We start from the raw sequence: 17,491 nt of genomic DNA, 5'->3' as shown, positions 1-17,491 counted from the left end.
AGTATGAGGAGGTAGATGTCATGCTTCAGTTATACAAAGCATTGTTCAGACTGCATCTGGACTACTGTGAACAGTTCTGGGCAGCATACCTTGAGAAGGATATAGGAGGGAGTACAGTGTAGGTTTACCAGAATGATACCTGTATGTTAAATGGCTAAATTACAAGGAGAGATTACAAAATCTAGGGTTGTATTCTTTGGAGTTTGGAAGAGTGAGCGGTGGTTAGATCACAGTTTCCAAGGCATTAACGCAACAGATAAGGGAGATTGGTTATAGTTGATGAGTCTAAGACTTGGCGTTATAGTCAAAAATTAGAGCCAAATCGTTCAGGAATGAAATTAAGAAATAATTGTTCACACAAAGAGTGGTAGAAGTATGGAGCTCCCTTTCATAAACAGCAATTGATGTTGGATCAATTGTTAAACTGAAAACTGAGATTGATAGATTTTAGTTAGTCTAAGATATTAAAGGATATGAGGCAAAGACAGGTATGCAGAGTTAGATTGCAGATCAGCCATGATCTCATTGAACAAGCTCGAGGGAGTGAATGGCCTACTTCTGTTCCTTGGAGACGGGTGATTTCGGATTAGCCACCATTAGGCACCTCTCCCGATTGTCCCTCGCTTTGAAAAGGAACATTAGGAGAGGAATATAACAGCTCACCTGCTCCGCCATATCACCAGTATGACACAATCACCAAATGTAAATATTACAATCATTGAATGCAATGGGAAGTAAAATAAGACAGATATTGAAACAACTCATCGATCTGCAATCACTCATACTGCCATTCTGCCCCAAACATGTTTTATCCCCATTGGAATCTGCCTGGTTTCAGTCAAGTGACACATTCCATCACTAAATTGGTTTTCTTTCGCATTAATATGTAGAGAGAGACTGCCAGGAAGAGGGAGAACAACAGCGATAAAGTGCTATATAATTATCTATGGATTTAGAGAATATATTGTGATCTATGTTGGGTAATTTCCGGGCTGAGATTAGATGACATTAAGTTTCAATTTGTTGAAGCCACGAACTTAGAGTCAATGGATATTTAATAATATGCTTCAATTCCTCTCTAAATTTAGCCTGAGCTACTGCATAGATAAATGTGTTTGTGCATGAACTCAAACACTGAAGCATATATCCAGTGTGCTCCATAATGGCAAATGGATCATTATAATCTGTGAGCATAAACTGAATGCCTGCAAATTGTGTACATACAGAATGTACAAAAGTTACCATCCATAACAGTATAAAACAGCTAGAAATGGCCAGCAGTAATATGATCGATTTCCTTCGGTTCTCCATCTCTGGATCACTGTGATTCTCATTATTGTTATTTCTCCGGAATCCTCTTCTCAATCTATTGGCCCGCATAATGTACTTGATGGTTACAGCATTGAGTAACACAATCAGCACAAATGGTGCAAAGGGTGTTAATGTAATGTCAAAGAAGAAGTATGCTACCCATATAGGCAAATTAGACAGGCTTGATTTTACATTGCAGAACCACGCAATGTTGTCAATAATTTCCAAGTGTTCGTTTTCAAAGTAAATTGGAATATTTTCTACAAAACTCAGTCCAAACACAGCCACTGTAACTATGGCTGCGGTTCTTTCAGTGCAATATCTTACTCTCAATCTCTGGCAACAAATGGCAATGAATCGATCAAAAGTGAAAGCAACAGTTAACCAGACAGAGCAATCAATGGCTGCAAAAACCAAGGCGATATTGAGACTGCAAACGGGAGTGTAATCCAAGAACGAATATGAGAAATACATGTCATTAATCTCATAAAATATTACATCGAATATTATCACGAATAGATCTGCCGCTGCCATGGCCACCAGGTAATGAGTGATACATTTAGAAAGTCCGCATCTCCCACGGGACAGAATCACAATCGCCACTAGATTACCTACAAGAAAAAGAGAATACAAGGGAAACTATTAATTGCATTCAATTCACAGGGGCAGTCAGTTTAAGAATATGTTATACGGAAATTAACTAAATCTTTTGTGCATTTACTCAACTCAGTTTCCTTTTGCTTTGGGTGAAATTTGTCCCAGGCGGTGGCGCCAAACTGACTCTGGAACCGGTTTCATAACGCGACCAGTTTATGTGGACCTTAAAAATAATTAACTGCAACAGAATGGAGAGACATTTCTCAGGTAACCCGGTGCACACATACAATGCGGTGATCATTCTCACTAGTGCACCTTCCATACAATTAATGAGAACACACAAGTAAAGTGAGATGACCAAGGGGCAGTTCTTGACTTTGTGCAATAGTCTAAACGGATGATAGCGTGTCGGCAATCTATTGTACAGTTCTCCCCATTTTCATTTCCATTGACTTCATTGGAAATAAAATTCGAGAGAGATGTAAAACTGGGAAATAGTGTAAAATGGACGGTATTGGATCAGCTCCCCATTATCATTCTCTAACCGGTTTTTTATTTCCATTGAACGGAGCAGAAATAAACATCAGGCGTCCGATCAGCCAAAGTGAAAATTGCCCCAAATGAATCAGTAAATCCACCAATCACATAATTAACAGACCAGTCAATCACTGAATCATCCAAACAATATTCATAACCTTGTCAAATACTAATACAGATGCTTGGGTATGTCTTGCATGTGTTTTAAACGGCTATCTGAATATCCCACAGTTAGGCAGAATTTTATAAACTCGGTAAAATCTTGGCCATTAAGTCTTTTGGACTAAACACTTGACTCGCGCCGAGAGATGGACTGCATCCAATTTATACCAGGGACGATTCATTTTATTCACTGCCCAATTTATCTCGATGCTGAACCATCTTAAATGCTCAGTCCACAGTTTGTTAACATTCGCTCTTTTCCTGTAATGTCTTGTACTGGGGCTGATCCGCCACTCATTCCGGTGCTCAATGTGGGACGATGATTTTTTTTTTTAAATTGTACAGCTCCGGCCGGCCGGCCGGCCGACCTTTTCGGTTGCCTTTATTTATAAGGTGCATCTTTGAACAGAAACAATAAAGAATATCCGAGAACAGCAATACAAATAGTCAACCTGCACATTATATTAGACTATTGCAAACAGCAAGATTTGACCCAGGTTTTCGAGTTTTCCTGGATAATTGAATTAGCTATTTGAGAAATGTAACAGGAGCGTATCTCCCCTTAAGGAATCCCATTTCATTTCCCTGTTTTGTTAGATAAACCAACTTGAAGTGCAACCTGATCAAATACAGAAACCATCCTGATATATCAGGCTTCCCACCAGGCAGTCTTCACCTTGCTGGGACACAAGGATGAAAGACAATTTGTTAAGTTATTATTGAGTGCGCTTTCCTGCCAGTCTGATTCCTTGAGTTGGACCAGCTGTTGCAGAATGAGGGTTTTCCCACAAGTGTGGTTTGAGAGCACACTTTCCTATCCCAACTCATTGGATGAAAGAACCATCTCCAACAACATTCCTAAATGCTAAAATTGCACGAAAAATATATTATTTTACAAAAGCTACAATTACAAACAAACTCGAAAATTTACATTGAAGGGAAATGTGGCAACGGAAAATCATTCTGTTCACGACTTTGGAAAATAAATCCCGAAAATGTACTAGATGTGTACTGCATTAGATAGTATATCAAAGTCTGTATTGGGAACAGAGATATTGTAAGAATCTTGGACATTTTATTCGGCATGAACGACATTATATAAATGCAAACTATTTTCATTGTTATAACATAATTGAACACAGAATAATTAAATTATAATACCCAATAACGATTCGAACAACCAAATTGCAGGACGACCATTGACTCCTATGTAACAGAGGTTTATTCAATGCAGCATATTCATGAAAACTGAATGGCACCAGTTTAATATTCTGTAAACTGTTGTTTACATATAAATCAGACCCACTGAGCTAACTGTATTAAAGCCATTTTTTTCCTAATCCACTGACAATAGTTAAAACTGTACATCTGGACAGATGACAATACTAGACTGACAGCAAGCACACTCTCATTCTGTAAAACAAGGAATAACTGATTATGGTAACTTACAAGGAACACCAACCAGGGCAAGAAGTGGATAGTAAATTTCTTCTATCTGTGGAATTATAAATAGTCCCATTTTCTTAAAAACGAAGCAACCTCTTGGTGTGATTGACACACTAATGAGATGTATTGAACTGAGCCCGATTTATACTTTTGAGAAATGTCAAGTGAGGCAATTAGGTCAGGCAATAACTGGCATTAGTTACAGCCACTTGAACAAATAGGTTAAGCAGCAGTTTGTACTCCAATGCTCAGCGGGAATAGAAAATTGTTATTTACATTTCGCAGTGGTAATGAGGAACACCAAGGAGAGAATATTAATTTAATTAGTTTTGAAATTTTCAACCTTTTTAAAGTTGTAGTTACTGAATCATTGATCATGCCAATTCAAACAAATATATTCATTAATATGCTTTCAGACTGGAAAATACACATATGTTGTATTTGACATTATAAATGTTTGTTTGTGAAGAAGATTAGCACTGTTAATTTTTGCAGATGTATAGGAACTGAATATTCACTGAGCAAGTGGTACACACTTGGCTTATGTCATCCCAGATGACAGAATTGGGCTGCAAATTTATGATTGTGCCCAATTGGAGCAGGACCTCCATCTGTCTTAAATAGCTTGCGGGAAGCTCAAGGAGATACGAGGGAGGGAGGCAGTTCTCACGATGGCAATCACATTTTGCACCAGAGCCCCCTATCACTCAGGCACCTGAACACTGAGTGAGCCTGGTAAACAGATCTGCTCAGCAGTGCAATTTAGATCCAGTTGGAGAAACAAACCTGTGTGCTGGACCTCCAGTGGGACTATTAACACCAACGCTATTACTATCGACTTATTAAAACTCCTTAAATAAACAGGTCCAGCATTCAAGATGCGACTATTGTGAGGATGGCTACAATTGGTGGTATTCAAAAGAGATAGCAGCAACATCCATTAGATACTAAATAACATGACCTGAGAGACAATTTCCTCAAATTCAATCAAGGGGATTTGCCAATAAAATCAGGATATACTTTTTCACACAAAAGATAGCGGAACTCTCAGTCAAAAGGCTGTGGATGCTGGGCCTCAACTGACATTTTTAAAGACTAAGACCAATGGATTCTTGCTTAATATGGGTATCAAGAGAAATGGAGTAAAGTTCGTGAATGATATTATAATATAGTAGAGGTGATGTGCTGATCAACCATTATCCAACTGAATGGCAGAACAGAGTAAAGGAGATGAATGACCGACTTTTGTCCCAATACCTTAATCCAATATAGATTCTGAATTATCCTTTTCTCATTTCTGTTGATTTCTAGTTTGTTTAAGCACTCCATTATTTTCTGACGGTAGATGCTATCAAATGCCTCTCATTGATTATAAAGCATACATTCACAGTTTGTTTTTGCACTTCCAGGTGTCTTCCAATAACTACTTTCAAGTTAAAGATGTTCCTTTCTTTGATTTGAATCCTGACTGATTATCATCTATCTCTGCTTCTATAGACTGATCATTTCTTCCCAAAATGATTATTGGTATCATTTTCATCACAGGGCTCAAGAAGCTTATTGTCCTGCTCTCTGAACGCTCTCGGGCTTTTGGTTTCTTTGGCAGCTTAATGAACACCGGCTGCATCAGATCTTCATGTAAGAATCCTGTTCTGTAAATGTTGTTGCAGTCTCAATCAGTATCTCAATGTTAACATCATTCGGGGCTTTCAGGCATTCTGTTGGTATCTCATCGATTCCAGGTTCTTTCTTTGCTCTCAGCTTGTTGATTGCTGGACTGACTTCTGCTTCTATTATCTCCAGTAATTCTCTTCCTTCTGATCATTCCAATTCACATCTGTCTTCATCATCATACAGCTCTCTGAAGTACTTCACCCATCGTTCCTCTGCACTTTCTTTTTCGAAGAGAAGTTCACCTTCCTTGCTCCTCATACAGCCATTATTTGTAGTTATTCTTTACTTCTTATCTGTCCCCGCTTTAACTTTCTCATGCAATGCCCTCATGTTATGCCTTTTCTCCAGTTCTTCTATTTCCACGCAGTAGTCTTCATACCACCTTTCCTTGGCTGCTCTACAATCTTTCCTGATCTGCTTTTTAATTTCACCATATTCATAATTATTCTTCTTATTCTGTCTCTATTTCTCAATCATATCTAGTATTTCATTAAGCATACACTCCTGGTTTCCTCCTCTCTTTTTTTTCGGGACCATCTCAGTTTTTGTATGTTTTATGCTCTGTTTCAGCCTTTCCCAATGCCTTTCTGTTGTTTTCTCCTCACTGAGATATTGATCTGTCACTTCCTGAAGTATAGCTTCATACCTGTTAGTAACCTCCACTGTGTACTTCTTCACCAGATCTTCTACTCAGTCTGTCCAGGTTAACTTGGTCTTTCATGGGATTTCTTTTCACGAGTTTCAGCTTGAACTTCACCTTCACTATAAGCAGGCAGTGATCTGAATTGTTGTCTGCCGCTGTGTAAGTGAACGCATTTTTGACGCTGTTCTTGTACTTTTCATTGATCATCAGAAAATCTATTAGATTTTTGTGAACATCTCCTGGAATCTTCCAAGTGTACAGCCTTCTTGGATGTTGTTTGAACAATGCATTCAAGATGAACACGTTGTTTTCCTCAGGGACTGTATCAGGGTATCAGGTGTTCAGCTTCGCTGTTCTTCGTTCCTAGTCAAAATGCTCCTATCACTTTTCCATGCCTCTCTCCACCAACTTATGTGTTCAAATCACCAGTGACTAGCAAGATGTCTCGACTCTTCACATGCTTCAATAAGTTTTGCAACTCCTCATAGAATACTTCCACTTCTTCATCACTGCGATCCTGGTGGGTCCATACAGTTGTAAACATGCAATATTCATTGCTTTCCCTTGAAATTCTGCCATAATCACTGTCTCTGATATTGACCAATTTCCCGGCATAGTTCTTGCTACCTTCTTTGTCATCATTATTCTGATTCTATTCCATGTTCACTGCCACCTGAGAAGATCATAACCTGATTTGCTTTGCCAATCCTACAATGTTGATGTTGAGTCTTAACATCTTTCATACAGTTGTCTATTTTACCACTCTGATAAAGTGTCTTCCCATTCCAAGTTCCAATTTTCAAGAGTTCTTGTCTGGGTTTGTGAGTAGAATCATTAGATGGTAGTCTTTCTTCCGGGTTTGGGTTGCCTTCATCATTCACCCAGCTATTCCTAGTTCCTAGCAAATCCTCTTCTTCCCCACTCCTATTTACAGTAGACATCTCCTCAGGGGCCCCAGATCTGCTTACATCACTACTGCAATAGTAGATTCTATGACTAACTAAGGGGTAATAGTTTTTGAGTATTTGACTCTTGCAAGGCGACTGGCCATTTGTCCTTAAGTGTCATGACTCTGCCCTAGATATGTCGGACATTATTCATGAGTAACTGCCTCTTGATAACACTGCTGATAACACCTTCCACAACTTGATAATACTTGAGAGTAAACTGATGGTGTGGTAATTAGGCAGTTTGTTTAAAATGGACAGAACACCGCTGGGTAATTTTCTACTTTGTCAGGTAGATGCCAGTGTTGTAGCCATACTGGACTAGCTTGGCTGGGGTGCAGGTAGTTCTGAAGAACAAATCTTCAGTACTACAGCTGGGATATTGTTGGGCCCATAGCCTTTGCTATGTCGAGTGAACTCAGCCATTTCTTGATATCATGTGGAGTGAATCAAATTGGTGGAAGACTGGCATCTGTGATGCTGGGAACCTCAGTAAGAGATCGGTGCAAATACATCAGCCTTGTTTTTTGAACTCACGTGCTGGGCTCCGCCATAATTGAGGATAGGGGTGCTCATGGAGTGTCATCCTCCTGCTGTTAGTTGTTTAATTGTCTACTGCCATTTTTGATTGGATCTGGCAAAACTGCAGAGCTTTGATCTGATACATTGCTGCTCCTTCCGCTGTTTAGTATACATGCATGTAGCTCCTGTGTTGTAGCTTCACCAGGTTGGTACCTCATTTTTAGTTTGCTGTGTGCTGCTCCTACCATTCTCTCCTACACTCATCATTGAACCAGGGTTGGTCCCTTGCCTTGATAGTAATGGTATAATGAGGCAATGCTGGTCCACAAAGTTTCAAATGGTGGGGAAATCCAATTCTGCTGCTGATGGCCGATGGATGCCCAGTTTTGAGCAGCTAGATCTGTTCTGAGTCCATCACTTTTAGCACAGTGGTAGTGTAACAGAATACAATAGATCTTGTCCTCAATGTGACGATGAAACTTTATTTCCATAAGGACAGTGCGGTGGTCCACTCCAACCAACATTGTCACGGACAGATGAAAATACAACAGTAGGTTGTTGTGGATGAGGTCAGCTAGGTATTTTGCCTGTGCTGGTTCTCTCATTACCTGCTGCAGGTCTAGTCTGGCAGCTATGACCTTCAGGACTCGAGGAACTCAGTCACTCGTGGAGCCGTGCCACTTTTGCTGCTGGACATTGAAGTCCCTCACCTAGAGTACATTCTGTGCCCTTGCTACCCTCAGTGCTTCTTCCATGTGGTGTTCAGCATGACGGAAAATTGATTCCTCTGCTAAATGAGCATGGTAGTTGGTAATCAGCAGAAGCTTCATTGCCCATGTTTGATCTAATGCCATGGGAATTAGATGCAGAGTCAACATTGAGGACTCGCAGGGCCACGACCTCCCAACTGTATAACTTTGCTGCCAGGTCTGGTTGTTCTGTCCTGCTGGTGAGTCAAGACCAAGCTGGGGTTGCTGATGGAGAAGCCTGGGATGTTGTCTGAAAGGTATGATTCTGTGAGTATGACAATGACAGGCCTTTGCTTAACTAGCCTGTGAGACAGGCATTGAACACAAAAGCATATAAGTTATGCTGAACCTTTATAAAACTCTGGTTAGGCCCCTATTGCATCAAGTTCCTTTTAACCACACTATAAGAAGAATGTGAGGGACCATGAGAGGGTGCAGAGGAGATTTAACAGAATGGTTCCAGGGATGGAATATTTTAGTTACAAGGTTATGTTGAAAAAGCTAATTTTGGTCTCCTTAGAACAAAGGAAATTGAGTGGAGATTTAATGGAAGTGTACAAGATTATGACAGGTTTAGTTAAGCTGGACGAGGAAAAGCTGTTCCCATTAACAAATGGTACAATGTCTAAGGGACACAGATTGAAGGTTTTGGGCAAGCGATGCAGGAAGAATATGAAGAAGCATTTTTTTTTCCACTGCAGTTGGTAATGACTTGGAACTCGCTGCCCACAAGGGAGGTGGAAGAGGAGATGGTCAATGACTTAAGAGGACATTGGATGGCCACCTGAGAGAAATAGACTTTCAAGGCTATGGGAATCGGGCCAGGGAGTGAGACTGGCAGCATAGCTCTGTGGAGAGAATGCATGGACCCAATGGGCCAAATGGCCTCCCTCTGTGGCACAAATGACTCTATGAACAGTTATCTCAATTTTCACACAAGTCACCAGATATTACTGAGGAGGACTCTGCAGGGTCCAGTGGGCTGGGTGTGCCTTTGCTGTATCCGGTGCTTCGGTCGATATTCGGTGGTCCATCTGGTTTTATTCTCAGTACACTTCTTCGTTTCAGTTTGCTACAATTGAATGTCTTGCTCAGGCTTTTCAGAGGGGTCAGGTGTCACATGGAGGCCAGAGTGGGAAAGGATGGCCGCTCTCCTTCCCTTCCGGAAATTAATAAAGCAGATGGGTTTTTATGACAATCTGGTAGTTTCATGACCAACGTTACTGATGTTAGCATTGTATCCAGATTTGATTTAATTAATTCAATTTAAATTTGAACAAATGTCTCTGGGTCATTATTCTAAGTCTCTGGATTACTGGACCAGTAACATATCGTTACCCAACTACAAGGATCAGTGCTTAAACCACAACTATTGACAGATTATATCAATGATTTAGATGAGGGGATCGAGTGTAATGCATCCAAGTTTGCTTACGATGCAAAGTTAGGTGGGAATGTAAGCTGTGAGAAGGATGCAAAGAGTTTGCAAAGGCTAAAGACAGGTTTAGGCATGAGCAGGAATGTGGCAGCTGGAACATAATGTGGCGCAATGCAAAATTCCCCACTTTGATAGAAACTTAGAAAAACATAGTATATTTTAAATGGGGAAGGACTGGGGAATATTGTTTTCAGCATAACTTGGTAATACACAAACCCAGAAGTTTAACATGAAGGCACAGCAAACAATTAGGAAAGCAAAGGGTATGTTAGCATTTAATGCAAAGGGATTGGCGCATAATGGTGTAAAGTCTTATGACATATGTATAGGAATTGGTGAGACCATACCTGGAGTATGGTGCACAGTTTTACTCTCCTTACCTAAGGAAGGACATACTTGATTTAAAGGGAGTGAAACGAATGTTCACTAGACTGATTCCTGTGGGATGGGATTGTCCGATGATGAAAGAATGAATTGAACAGGTGAATAAAGAAAGATCACACATGACTGATTTACAGCCTTCGTCCAGCAAACGAGATTATTCGGGTATCACAATGTTATATTTAGAGAATAGTTGATGCAGGCTGCCTTTTCCTTGGGAAAGAATAGACGTGCAGCAATCTAATTGGATTGTTGAAAATTTTAAACGTGTTGAGAAACTTTATTTGACCAAAATATTCCATGTGCTGTACATTTAAAAATTCACATTACACATTATAAATTTGCAACTTGGGAACAATGTGGACCAGGTGTAACATTATCACTAAAACCATCAAACACCACCCCGCCCCCCCTCCAAAAAAAGTCCATGGAAAAGAATAGTCAGTGGTTTCAACAGATAACCGTATGTGTTACTGAAGGGTATATGAGTTGAAGAATATGTTCGGGAACTCCTTGTTGACTTTAGAACAGTTAAACAATGCACATTTGATTGTAGAATTGATTTATTTCTCTTTTGAAAAATAGATATATGTTTGCTCTGATCTGATATCTGTTGCCTCCCAGTTAAACAATATCATGATTTTACAATTTCCATTGTTGATTTCAAATCTCTGCATGGTCTCAACCCTCTGTATGTCTGTAATCTTCTTCAGCTCTGCAGTTATAGAGTTATAGAGACATAATGGCACAGAAGAGACCATTCGGTCCATCGAATCCTTTGAGATATCTGTATTCCTCCAATTCTGGCCTCTTGAACATCCCCAATTTTAATGACTGCACCATTGAAGATTGTGCCTTCAGCTGCCAATGCCATGAACTTTGGAGGAATTCTCTCTTTAATTATGTCCTCCTCTCTAGCTCCCTTTCCTCCTTTAAGAATTACTTAAAACCTGCATCTTTGACCAAGCTCTTCATCATCTGCCCTAATATCTCCTTAAAGCTTGGAGCCATTTGCTTTAATAATGCTCCTGCGAATTGCATTGTAAAGTTGTAATAAGTTAAAGTGGCTAAATAAATGTAGGCTATTGCTGTGCTGTCTTAGACTATCGGCAAAAATTAATAATACTCCAAACATCTTCGATCTCAATCAGTATGACACCAATGGCTCGAGTGGTGGCACGGGCTGAATGACCTGGCTCTGACTGCTATATTCTATGTGAGACTATGCAATTTTATGTTGTATCCGGACCAGATGGCAGCCTCCATTGGTATGTTTATATCAATTGAACAACTTCAGTTTGCATCGGATGTGTGCATTTGCATTCTAGTTCTATGAAGTTATTAAACTTACTTGATTAGTTTAGTGAAGTAAGCTAGTGGACGCTCCATCAGATTTTTCAATTCCTCTCTGAATTTGCTCTGGGAAACTGCATAAATTAATTTGTTTGCACAAGAACTTAAACACCTAAGCATATACCCGGATTGTTTTGCAATGGTGAACGATTCGTTGTAATTAACTTCTAAAAGTTGAACATCTGTAAACTGAACACATATGAAACATATGAAAAATAGCATCCATGACAATATAAAACTGCCAGATTTTAAGAGCAATAAAATGATGGACTTCCTTCGGTTCTCCATCTCTGGGTCAGTGTGATTCTCAACATTCTTGTTTCCTCTGAGTCTGCTTCTCACTCTGTTGGACACCACAATATACCTGATGGTCAGGGCATTGAGCAGCACGACCAACACAAATGGTGCAAACGGAGTTAAAATTGTTTCCAACCAGAAGTATGTGATCCATATGGGTAAGGTGTAGAAGCTTGATTTTACATAGCAGGACCATGGTACATTATTAATTATTTCCCTCGGTTCATATATAAAGTAGACTGGAACATTTTCTAAAATACATAAGAAACACACCACTGCTATAACCGTGGCTGCAGTTTTCTCGGTGCAATATTTTGTTCGCAACGTTTGGTAACAAATAACGACAAATCTATCAAAGGTGAATGCTAAAGTTAGCCAGACAGAGAGCAATCAATCGAAACAAAAAGTAGGGTGAGATTTAGACTCCAAAGAGGAGTATAATTCAGGAATGAATATGGGAAATAAGCATATTTAATCTCAAACAAAATTACTTCAAATATCAGGACCATGAGATCAGCCACTACCATCGCCACCAAGTAAAGAGTGATGCATTTGGAGAGACCACAGTTTCCACGAGAGAGAATGACGGTTGTCAGAAAATTAGCTGCAAACAGACAAAATTAAATTACGAACTCTCCTTCCTCTGAAAGATGATCAGTCGCCAGTTCTTGCATAATATTTCATCTTTTTTTTAAACTGTCTCTCTCTCTCTCCCTCTTTCTGTTAGTCTAGCACATAAGTTTAATAATCCTGGAAAGATGCATGTCTTTATGGATAGACTTCGGTAACATATTCTGAGTTACTTCAAAAGAACAACATTTGCTACAGTGAAACACGTGATTGCATTTTTAGATTTCGACCAGACCAAAATTTGTTTTTTTCTGCCTGATAGTTGCAAGGAGAATTTCATTCCCATTCACTTCCCATTTCCCATTTGAGTACAGGAGCAGTGAAGTCTTGCTTCAGTTGTATAGACCCTTGGTTAGACCGCACTTGGAGTACTGTGTGCAGTTTTGGTACCCTTACTTAGGAAGGATATTATTGCCCTAGAGGGAGTGTAGTGAATGTTCACCAGACTTGTTCCTGGGATGGCAGGACTGTCCTATGAAGAGAGATTGGGGAAACCGGGACTGTATTCTCCAGAATTTCGAAGAATGAGAGGAGATCTCATTGAAACCTACAAAATATTAAAGGGACAGACAGGGTAGATGAAGCTAAGATGTTTCCCATGATTGGAGAGTCTACAACCAGGGGAAATAATTTCAAAATAAGGGGGAAGCCACTTAGGACAGAGATGAGGAGAAATTTCTTTACTCAGATGGTTGTAAATCTTTGGAATTCTCTACCCCAGAGGGCTGTGGAAGCTCAGTCATGGAGTATGTTTAAAGCAGACATTGACAGATTTCTAAATACAAATGACATAAGGGGATATGAGGATAGTGTGGGAAAAAGGCATTGAAGTGGATGATCAGCCATGGTCATATTGAATGACGGGGCAAGCTCAATGGGCTGAATGGTCGACTCCTGCTCCGATGCTCCTATGTTTCTCTGTTCAACGGGAAGGAATGTCCAGTCAGGTGAAGACGGGCAGCCGATTGGCTTATTCCTGCCCATCCATACCCATCTTGGCATCGATTTTCACTCACCTTTCTAATTTAGATGGCACAAATGCGAGTTCGCCAATCTGTCTTCCAACTCCAGCAGTCATACAGTAAGCCCTGATTTCCAAGTTATTCACTCTCTTTTCCATTTGTAGTTCTTCCTCTGCCATTCTCCAACCATCTAACCAATCTAATATCTCTGGCACTATGAAGATTCAGCTTTCCATGCTGACAAAATGGTTGACTGCCAAATTATGAGTCCAGCTAATCATAGGAACATAGGAACTTAGGAACAGGAATAGGCAATTCATCCCATGGAGCCTGCTCCGCCATTCAATTAGACCATGACTAGTCATCTACCTCAACGTCACTTTCCCGTACTGTCTCCATATGCCTTGATGTCATTAGTATTCAGATATCTATCAAATTCGGTCTCGAACATTCTCAATGATTGAGATTCCACAGCCCCCTGGGATAGAGAAGTCCTAAGCTTCACCACTCTCTAAATGAAGAAATTTCTCCTTGCCTCTGTCTTAAATGGCCTATCTTTTATTCTTAGACTATGTCCCCTGCTTCTAGATATCCCCAGCCAGGGGAAAGATCCTATCAACATCCACCCTGTCACGCCCTGTAAGAACTTTGTATGTTTCAATGACATTTCCTCTCATTATTTGAAACTCCAGAGAATACACGCCCAGTTTCCTCAATCTCTCCTCATAAGTCAATCTGCCATCTCAGGGATTAGTCTGGTGAACATCCGTTGTACTGCCCCCTCTATGACAGGTATGTCCTTTCCTGGATAAGGATACGGAAATAGTACAGAATACCCCAGGTGCAGTTTCAGCAAGGCATACACAATTGCAGCAAGACACATTTACTCCTGTATTCAAATCCCCTTGCAATGAAGGCTAACATATGATTTCTCTTCCTAACTGCTTGCTGCACCTGTCTGCTAGCTTTCATGAACAAGGACACCAAGGTCCCTTTGGATATCAACACTTCCCCATCTCTCACTATTTAAGACATATTCTGTCTTTCTGTTCTTTCTACCAAAGTGGATAACTTCACACTTATTCACATAATATTCCATTTGCAATGTTCTTACCCATTCACTTAGCCTGTGCAAGTGGCTTTGAAACCTCCAGCAAATTTAGGAATATTACATTTGGTCCACACATTCAAATCATTGACATAGATTGTGAATAGATGTGATCCGAAGCACTGATCCTTGAGGACCCCCCCACACCCACACCCACCCCCCCCCACCCCCCCACTCGTAACAGCCTGCCATCCTGAGAATGACCCGTTTATTCTGACTCTCTGTTTTCTGTCTGTTAACCAATTCTCAATCCATGCCAGTATATTACCATCAATCCCATGTGCTCTACTTCTATTTACTAACCTGCTGTGTGGGACCTTATCAAAAGCCTTTTCACAAACCAAATACACCACATCCACTGGTTCCCCTTCATCTACGCTACAAGAAACATCCTCAAAAAATTCCAACAGGTTTCTCAAACATGATTTACCTTTCATAAATCCATGTTGACTCTGCCCAATCATATCATTTTCTAAGTGTCTAGGTATCACATCCTTTACAATAGTTGTTAACATTTACCCTGCTACTGACGTCAAATTGCCAGTCTGTCTTTCCCCGTTTTCTCTCTCCTTTTCTTAAATAGTGAGGATACATTTGCTACTTTTCAGTCCACAGGAACCTTTCCAGAACCTATAGAATTTTGAAAGATAGCCACCAATGCATCCACCACCTCTATAGCCACCACCTTCAACACTCTGGGATGTAGCTCATCTGGTCCAGGGGATTTATCAATCTCAATCCAGTTAACTTTTCGAGTACTACCGCGTTATCAATATTAATTTCTTTCAGTTCCTCATTTTCACAGGTCGCTTGGTTCCCAAGTATTTCTGGGAGATTTTTTGTATCTTGCTCCGTGAAGACAGACGCAAAATAATTGTTTAGTTTCCTTATTCTCCAATATAAATTCTTGTGTTTCCATCTGTAATGGTCCCACCTTTTTCTTTGCTAATTGCTTCCTTTTTACATACCGAAGGACACTTTTACAATCTGCCTTTATGTTTCTCACTAGCTTGCATTCATATTTTATTTTCCCTTTCTTTATCAGTTTCTTGGTCATCATTTGCTGGAATCCAAATTGCTCCCAATAATCATCCTGTTTGCTTTTCTTGGTGGTATGTGCTAAAACTATTAGCTATGACCTCTGACCCCTTCATCCCACAGGTTGCACCTATCCTGGCCTGTGATATTGAACGCTATTACCCACTTAACCATTACCTCTGATCGCACTATCAAGCTAACACTACCACCATAACTTCAGTCCCCACAGTGAACTCTAACGTCCTCCTCCCTGTTACACCAATCAGTTAGCTCTGCTCTTATTCTGGGAGCTTTGCTACCTTCGAAATTTCTCTGTGATGGATAACCCACAGAGTGAATTTTAAAGTATTAGAATATTTTAAGCACTTGAACTGATTATAGCATGTATTGCATCAAATTAACTTTTGTTTACGCAACCTGACAATCTTTTTTTAATCTCAAAGCCGTCTGCATGTTAAAATGTATGTTTAATTGTTATAAAATGTATAATCTTCCCTCGGTATTGCTGAAAGTAGCTGCTGTTTAAACAAACAAAAGTCAGTCAACACCCACCGGGGCAGGAAGCAATGGCACCAATGGACGAATGGGCCAGTATTCTCCACTGAACAACGGCTTGTTAATTTGTTAATATCCTGGTATATCTTTTCTCCATTAAATCTTTATTTGTGGGTGTTTCCACTGATTAGGATTATTATTAGGTATCGAAGTCTTTCATAATTTTAAAGGTCTCTATTATTTTACCCGTCAGCCTTCACTTCTCAAGAGAAAAGAAACCCAACATTTTCATTATCTCCTGACAGGATTACTCTGCATTTCTTGTATCATACTTGTAATTGTTTGCACCCTATCCAGTGCCTGTATCTCTTTATCATATGGTGATCTGAGTTATGTGTAATACTCCAGATCTGATCCATCCAAAGATCGATACATGTTTAGCATAACTTTATTCAAACTTTTAAATTCCATCCCTCTAGAAATAAACCCAAGTGTGATTAGTTATTTTTTATAATCTTGTTAAGCTGCTTCGCCAGGTTTAGTGATTTGTATATTTGTAAACCTAGATCCCTTTTCTCTTCTCCCCCATTTACATTTTCTCAGTAATATGCAACCTGCTTATTCTTCTTGAAAAAAAAATAACCCAGATTTGTCTATATTTAAATTCATTTGACAGTAATTTACCAATTCTTCAAGGTTATTAATATCTTCCTATGATTTGTTGCAGTTTTCCTCAGTATTGGCTAACTCTCCACCGCCCCTGTCCCCACCCCCTCCCCCCACCCTCAATATCCTGCTCCCAACTCTTAACAATTCTGTGTCTTCTGTAAATTTAGAAATTGCAGTTTTGTCTCCAAAGTCTAAACTGTTAATATAAATTGTGAGTAACGGAGGCCCCGGTACTGATCCTTCGAGAACACCACTTCCCACCTTCTGTCACTCTGAAGAACTGCTCTTTTACACTACTGTGTTTTTTGTTCTGTCTTGAAGTTAGCTCGCTATCTGTTCTGCTACTTGTCCACTGACTCCGCATTCTCTGACCTTATCATAGTCTATTATGTGGGCCCTGATCGAAGGCCTTTTGGAAATCCAGATAATTTACATCTACTGTATCATCTTTGTCTAGTCTCTCTGTTACCTCTTCAAAAAATTCAATGAAGTTGGTCAAGTAAGACTTTCCCTTTTGTAATCCATACTGAAT

The 17,491-nt window shown here is 39.9% G+C and overlaps 1 protein-coding gene and 1 pseudogene across 1 annotated transcript; both read right to left on the bottom strand.

The window, feature by feature from the left end:
- Positions 1-1,008: 1,008 nt before the first annotated feature.
- On the bottom strand, positions 1,009-5,382 carry LOC137345862 (probable G-protein coupled receptor 139). The gene is made up of 3 exons (XM_068009109.1): positions 5,311-5,382; positions 3,284-3,287; positions 1,009-1,922 (listed from the first exon to the last, which is right to left on the bottom strand). Exons 1-3 carry the CDS (start codon positions 5,380-5,382, stop codon positions 1,009-1,011), a joined length of 990 nt encoding a protein of 329 aa, XP_067865210.1.
- A 6,372-nt stretch (positions 5,383-11,754) lies between these two features.
- On the bottom strand, positions 11,755-13,681 carry LOC137345861 (probable G-protein coupled receptor 139; annotated as a pseudogene).
- Between the last annotated feature and the right edge of the window lie 3,810 nt (positions 13,682-17,491).

The sequence above is a fragment of the Heterodontus francisci genome, chromosome 29, assembly GCF_036365525.1.
Source record: "Heterodontus francisci isolate sHetFra1 chromosome 29, sHetFra1.hap1, whole genome shotgun sequence".
NCBI classification, from domain to species: Eukaryota; Metazoa; Chordata; class Chondrichthyes; order Heterodontiformes; family Heterodontidae; genus Heterodontus; species Heterodontus francisci.
The sequence above is the reverse complement of the archived record's forward strand: the minus strand, read 5'-3'. Positions and strand labels throughout refer to the sequence as shown.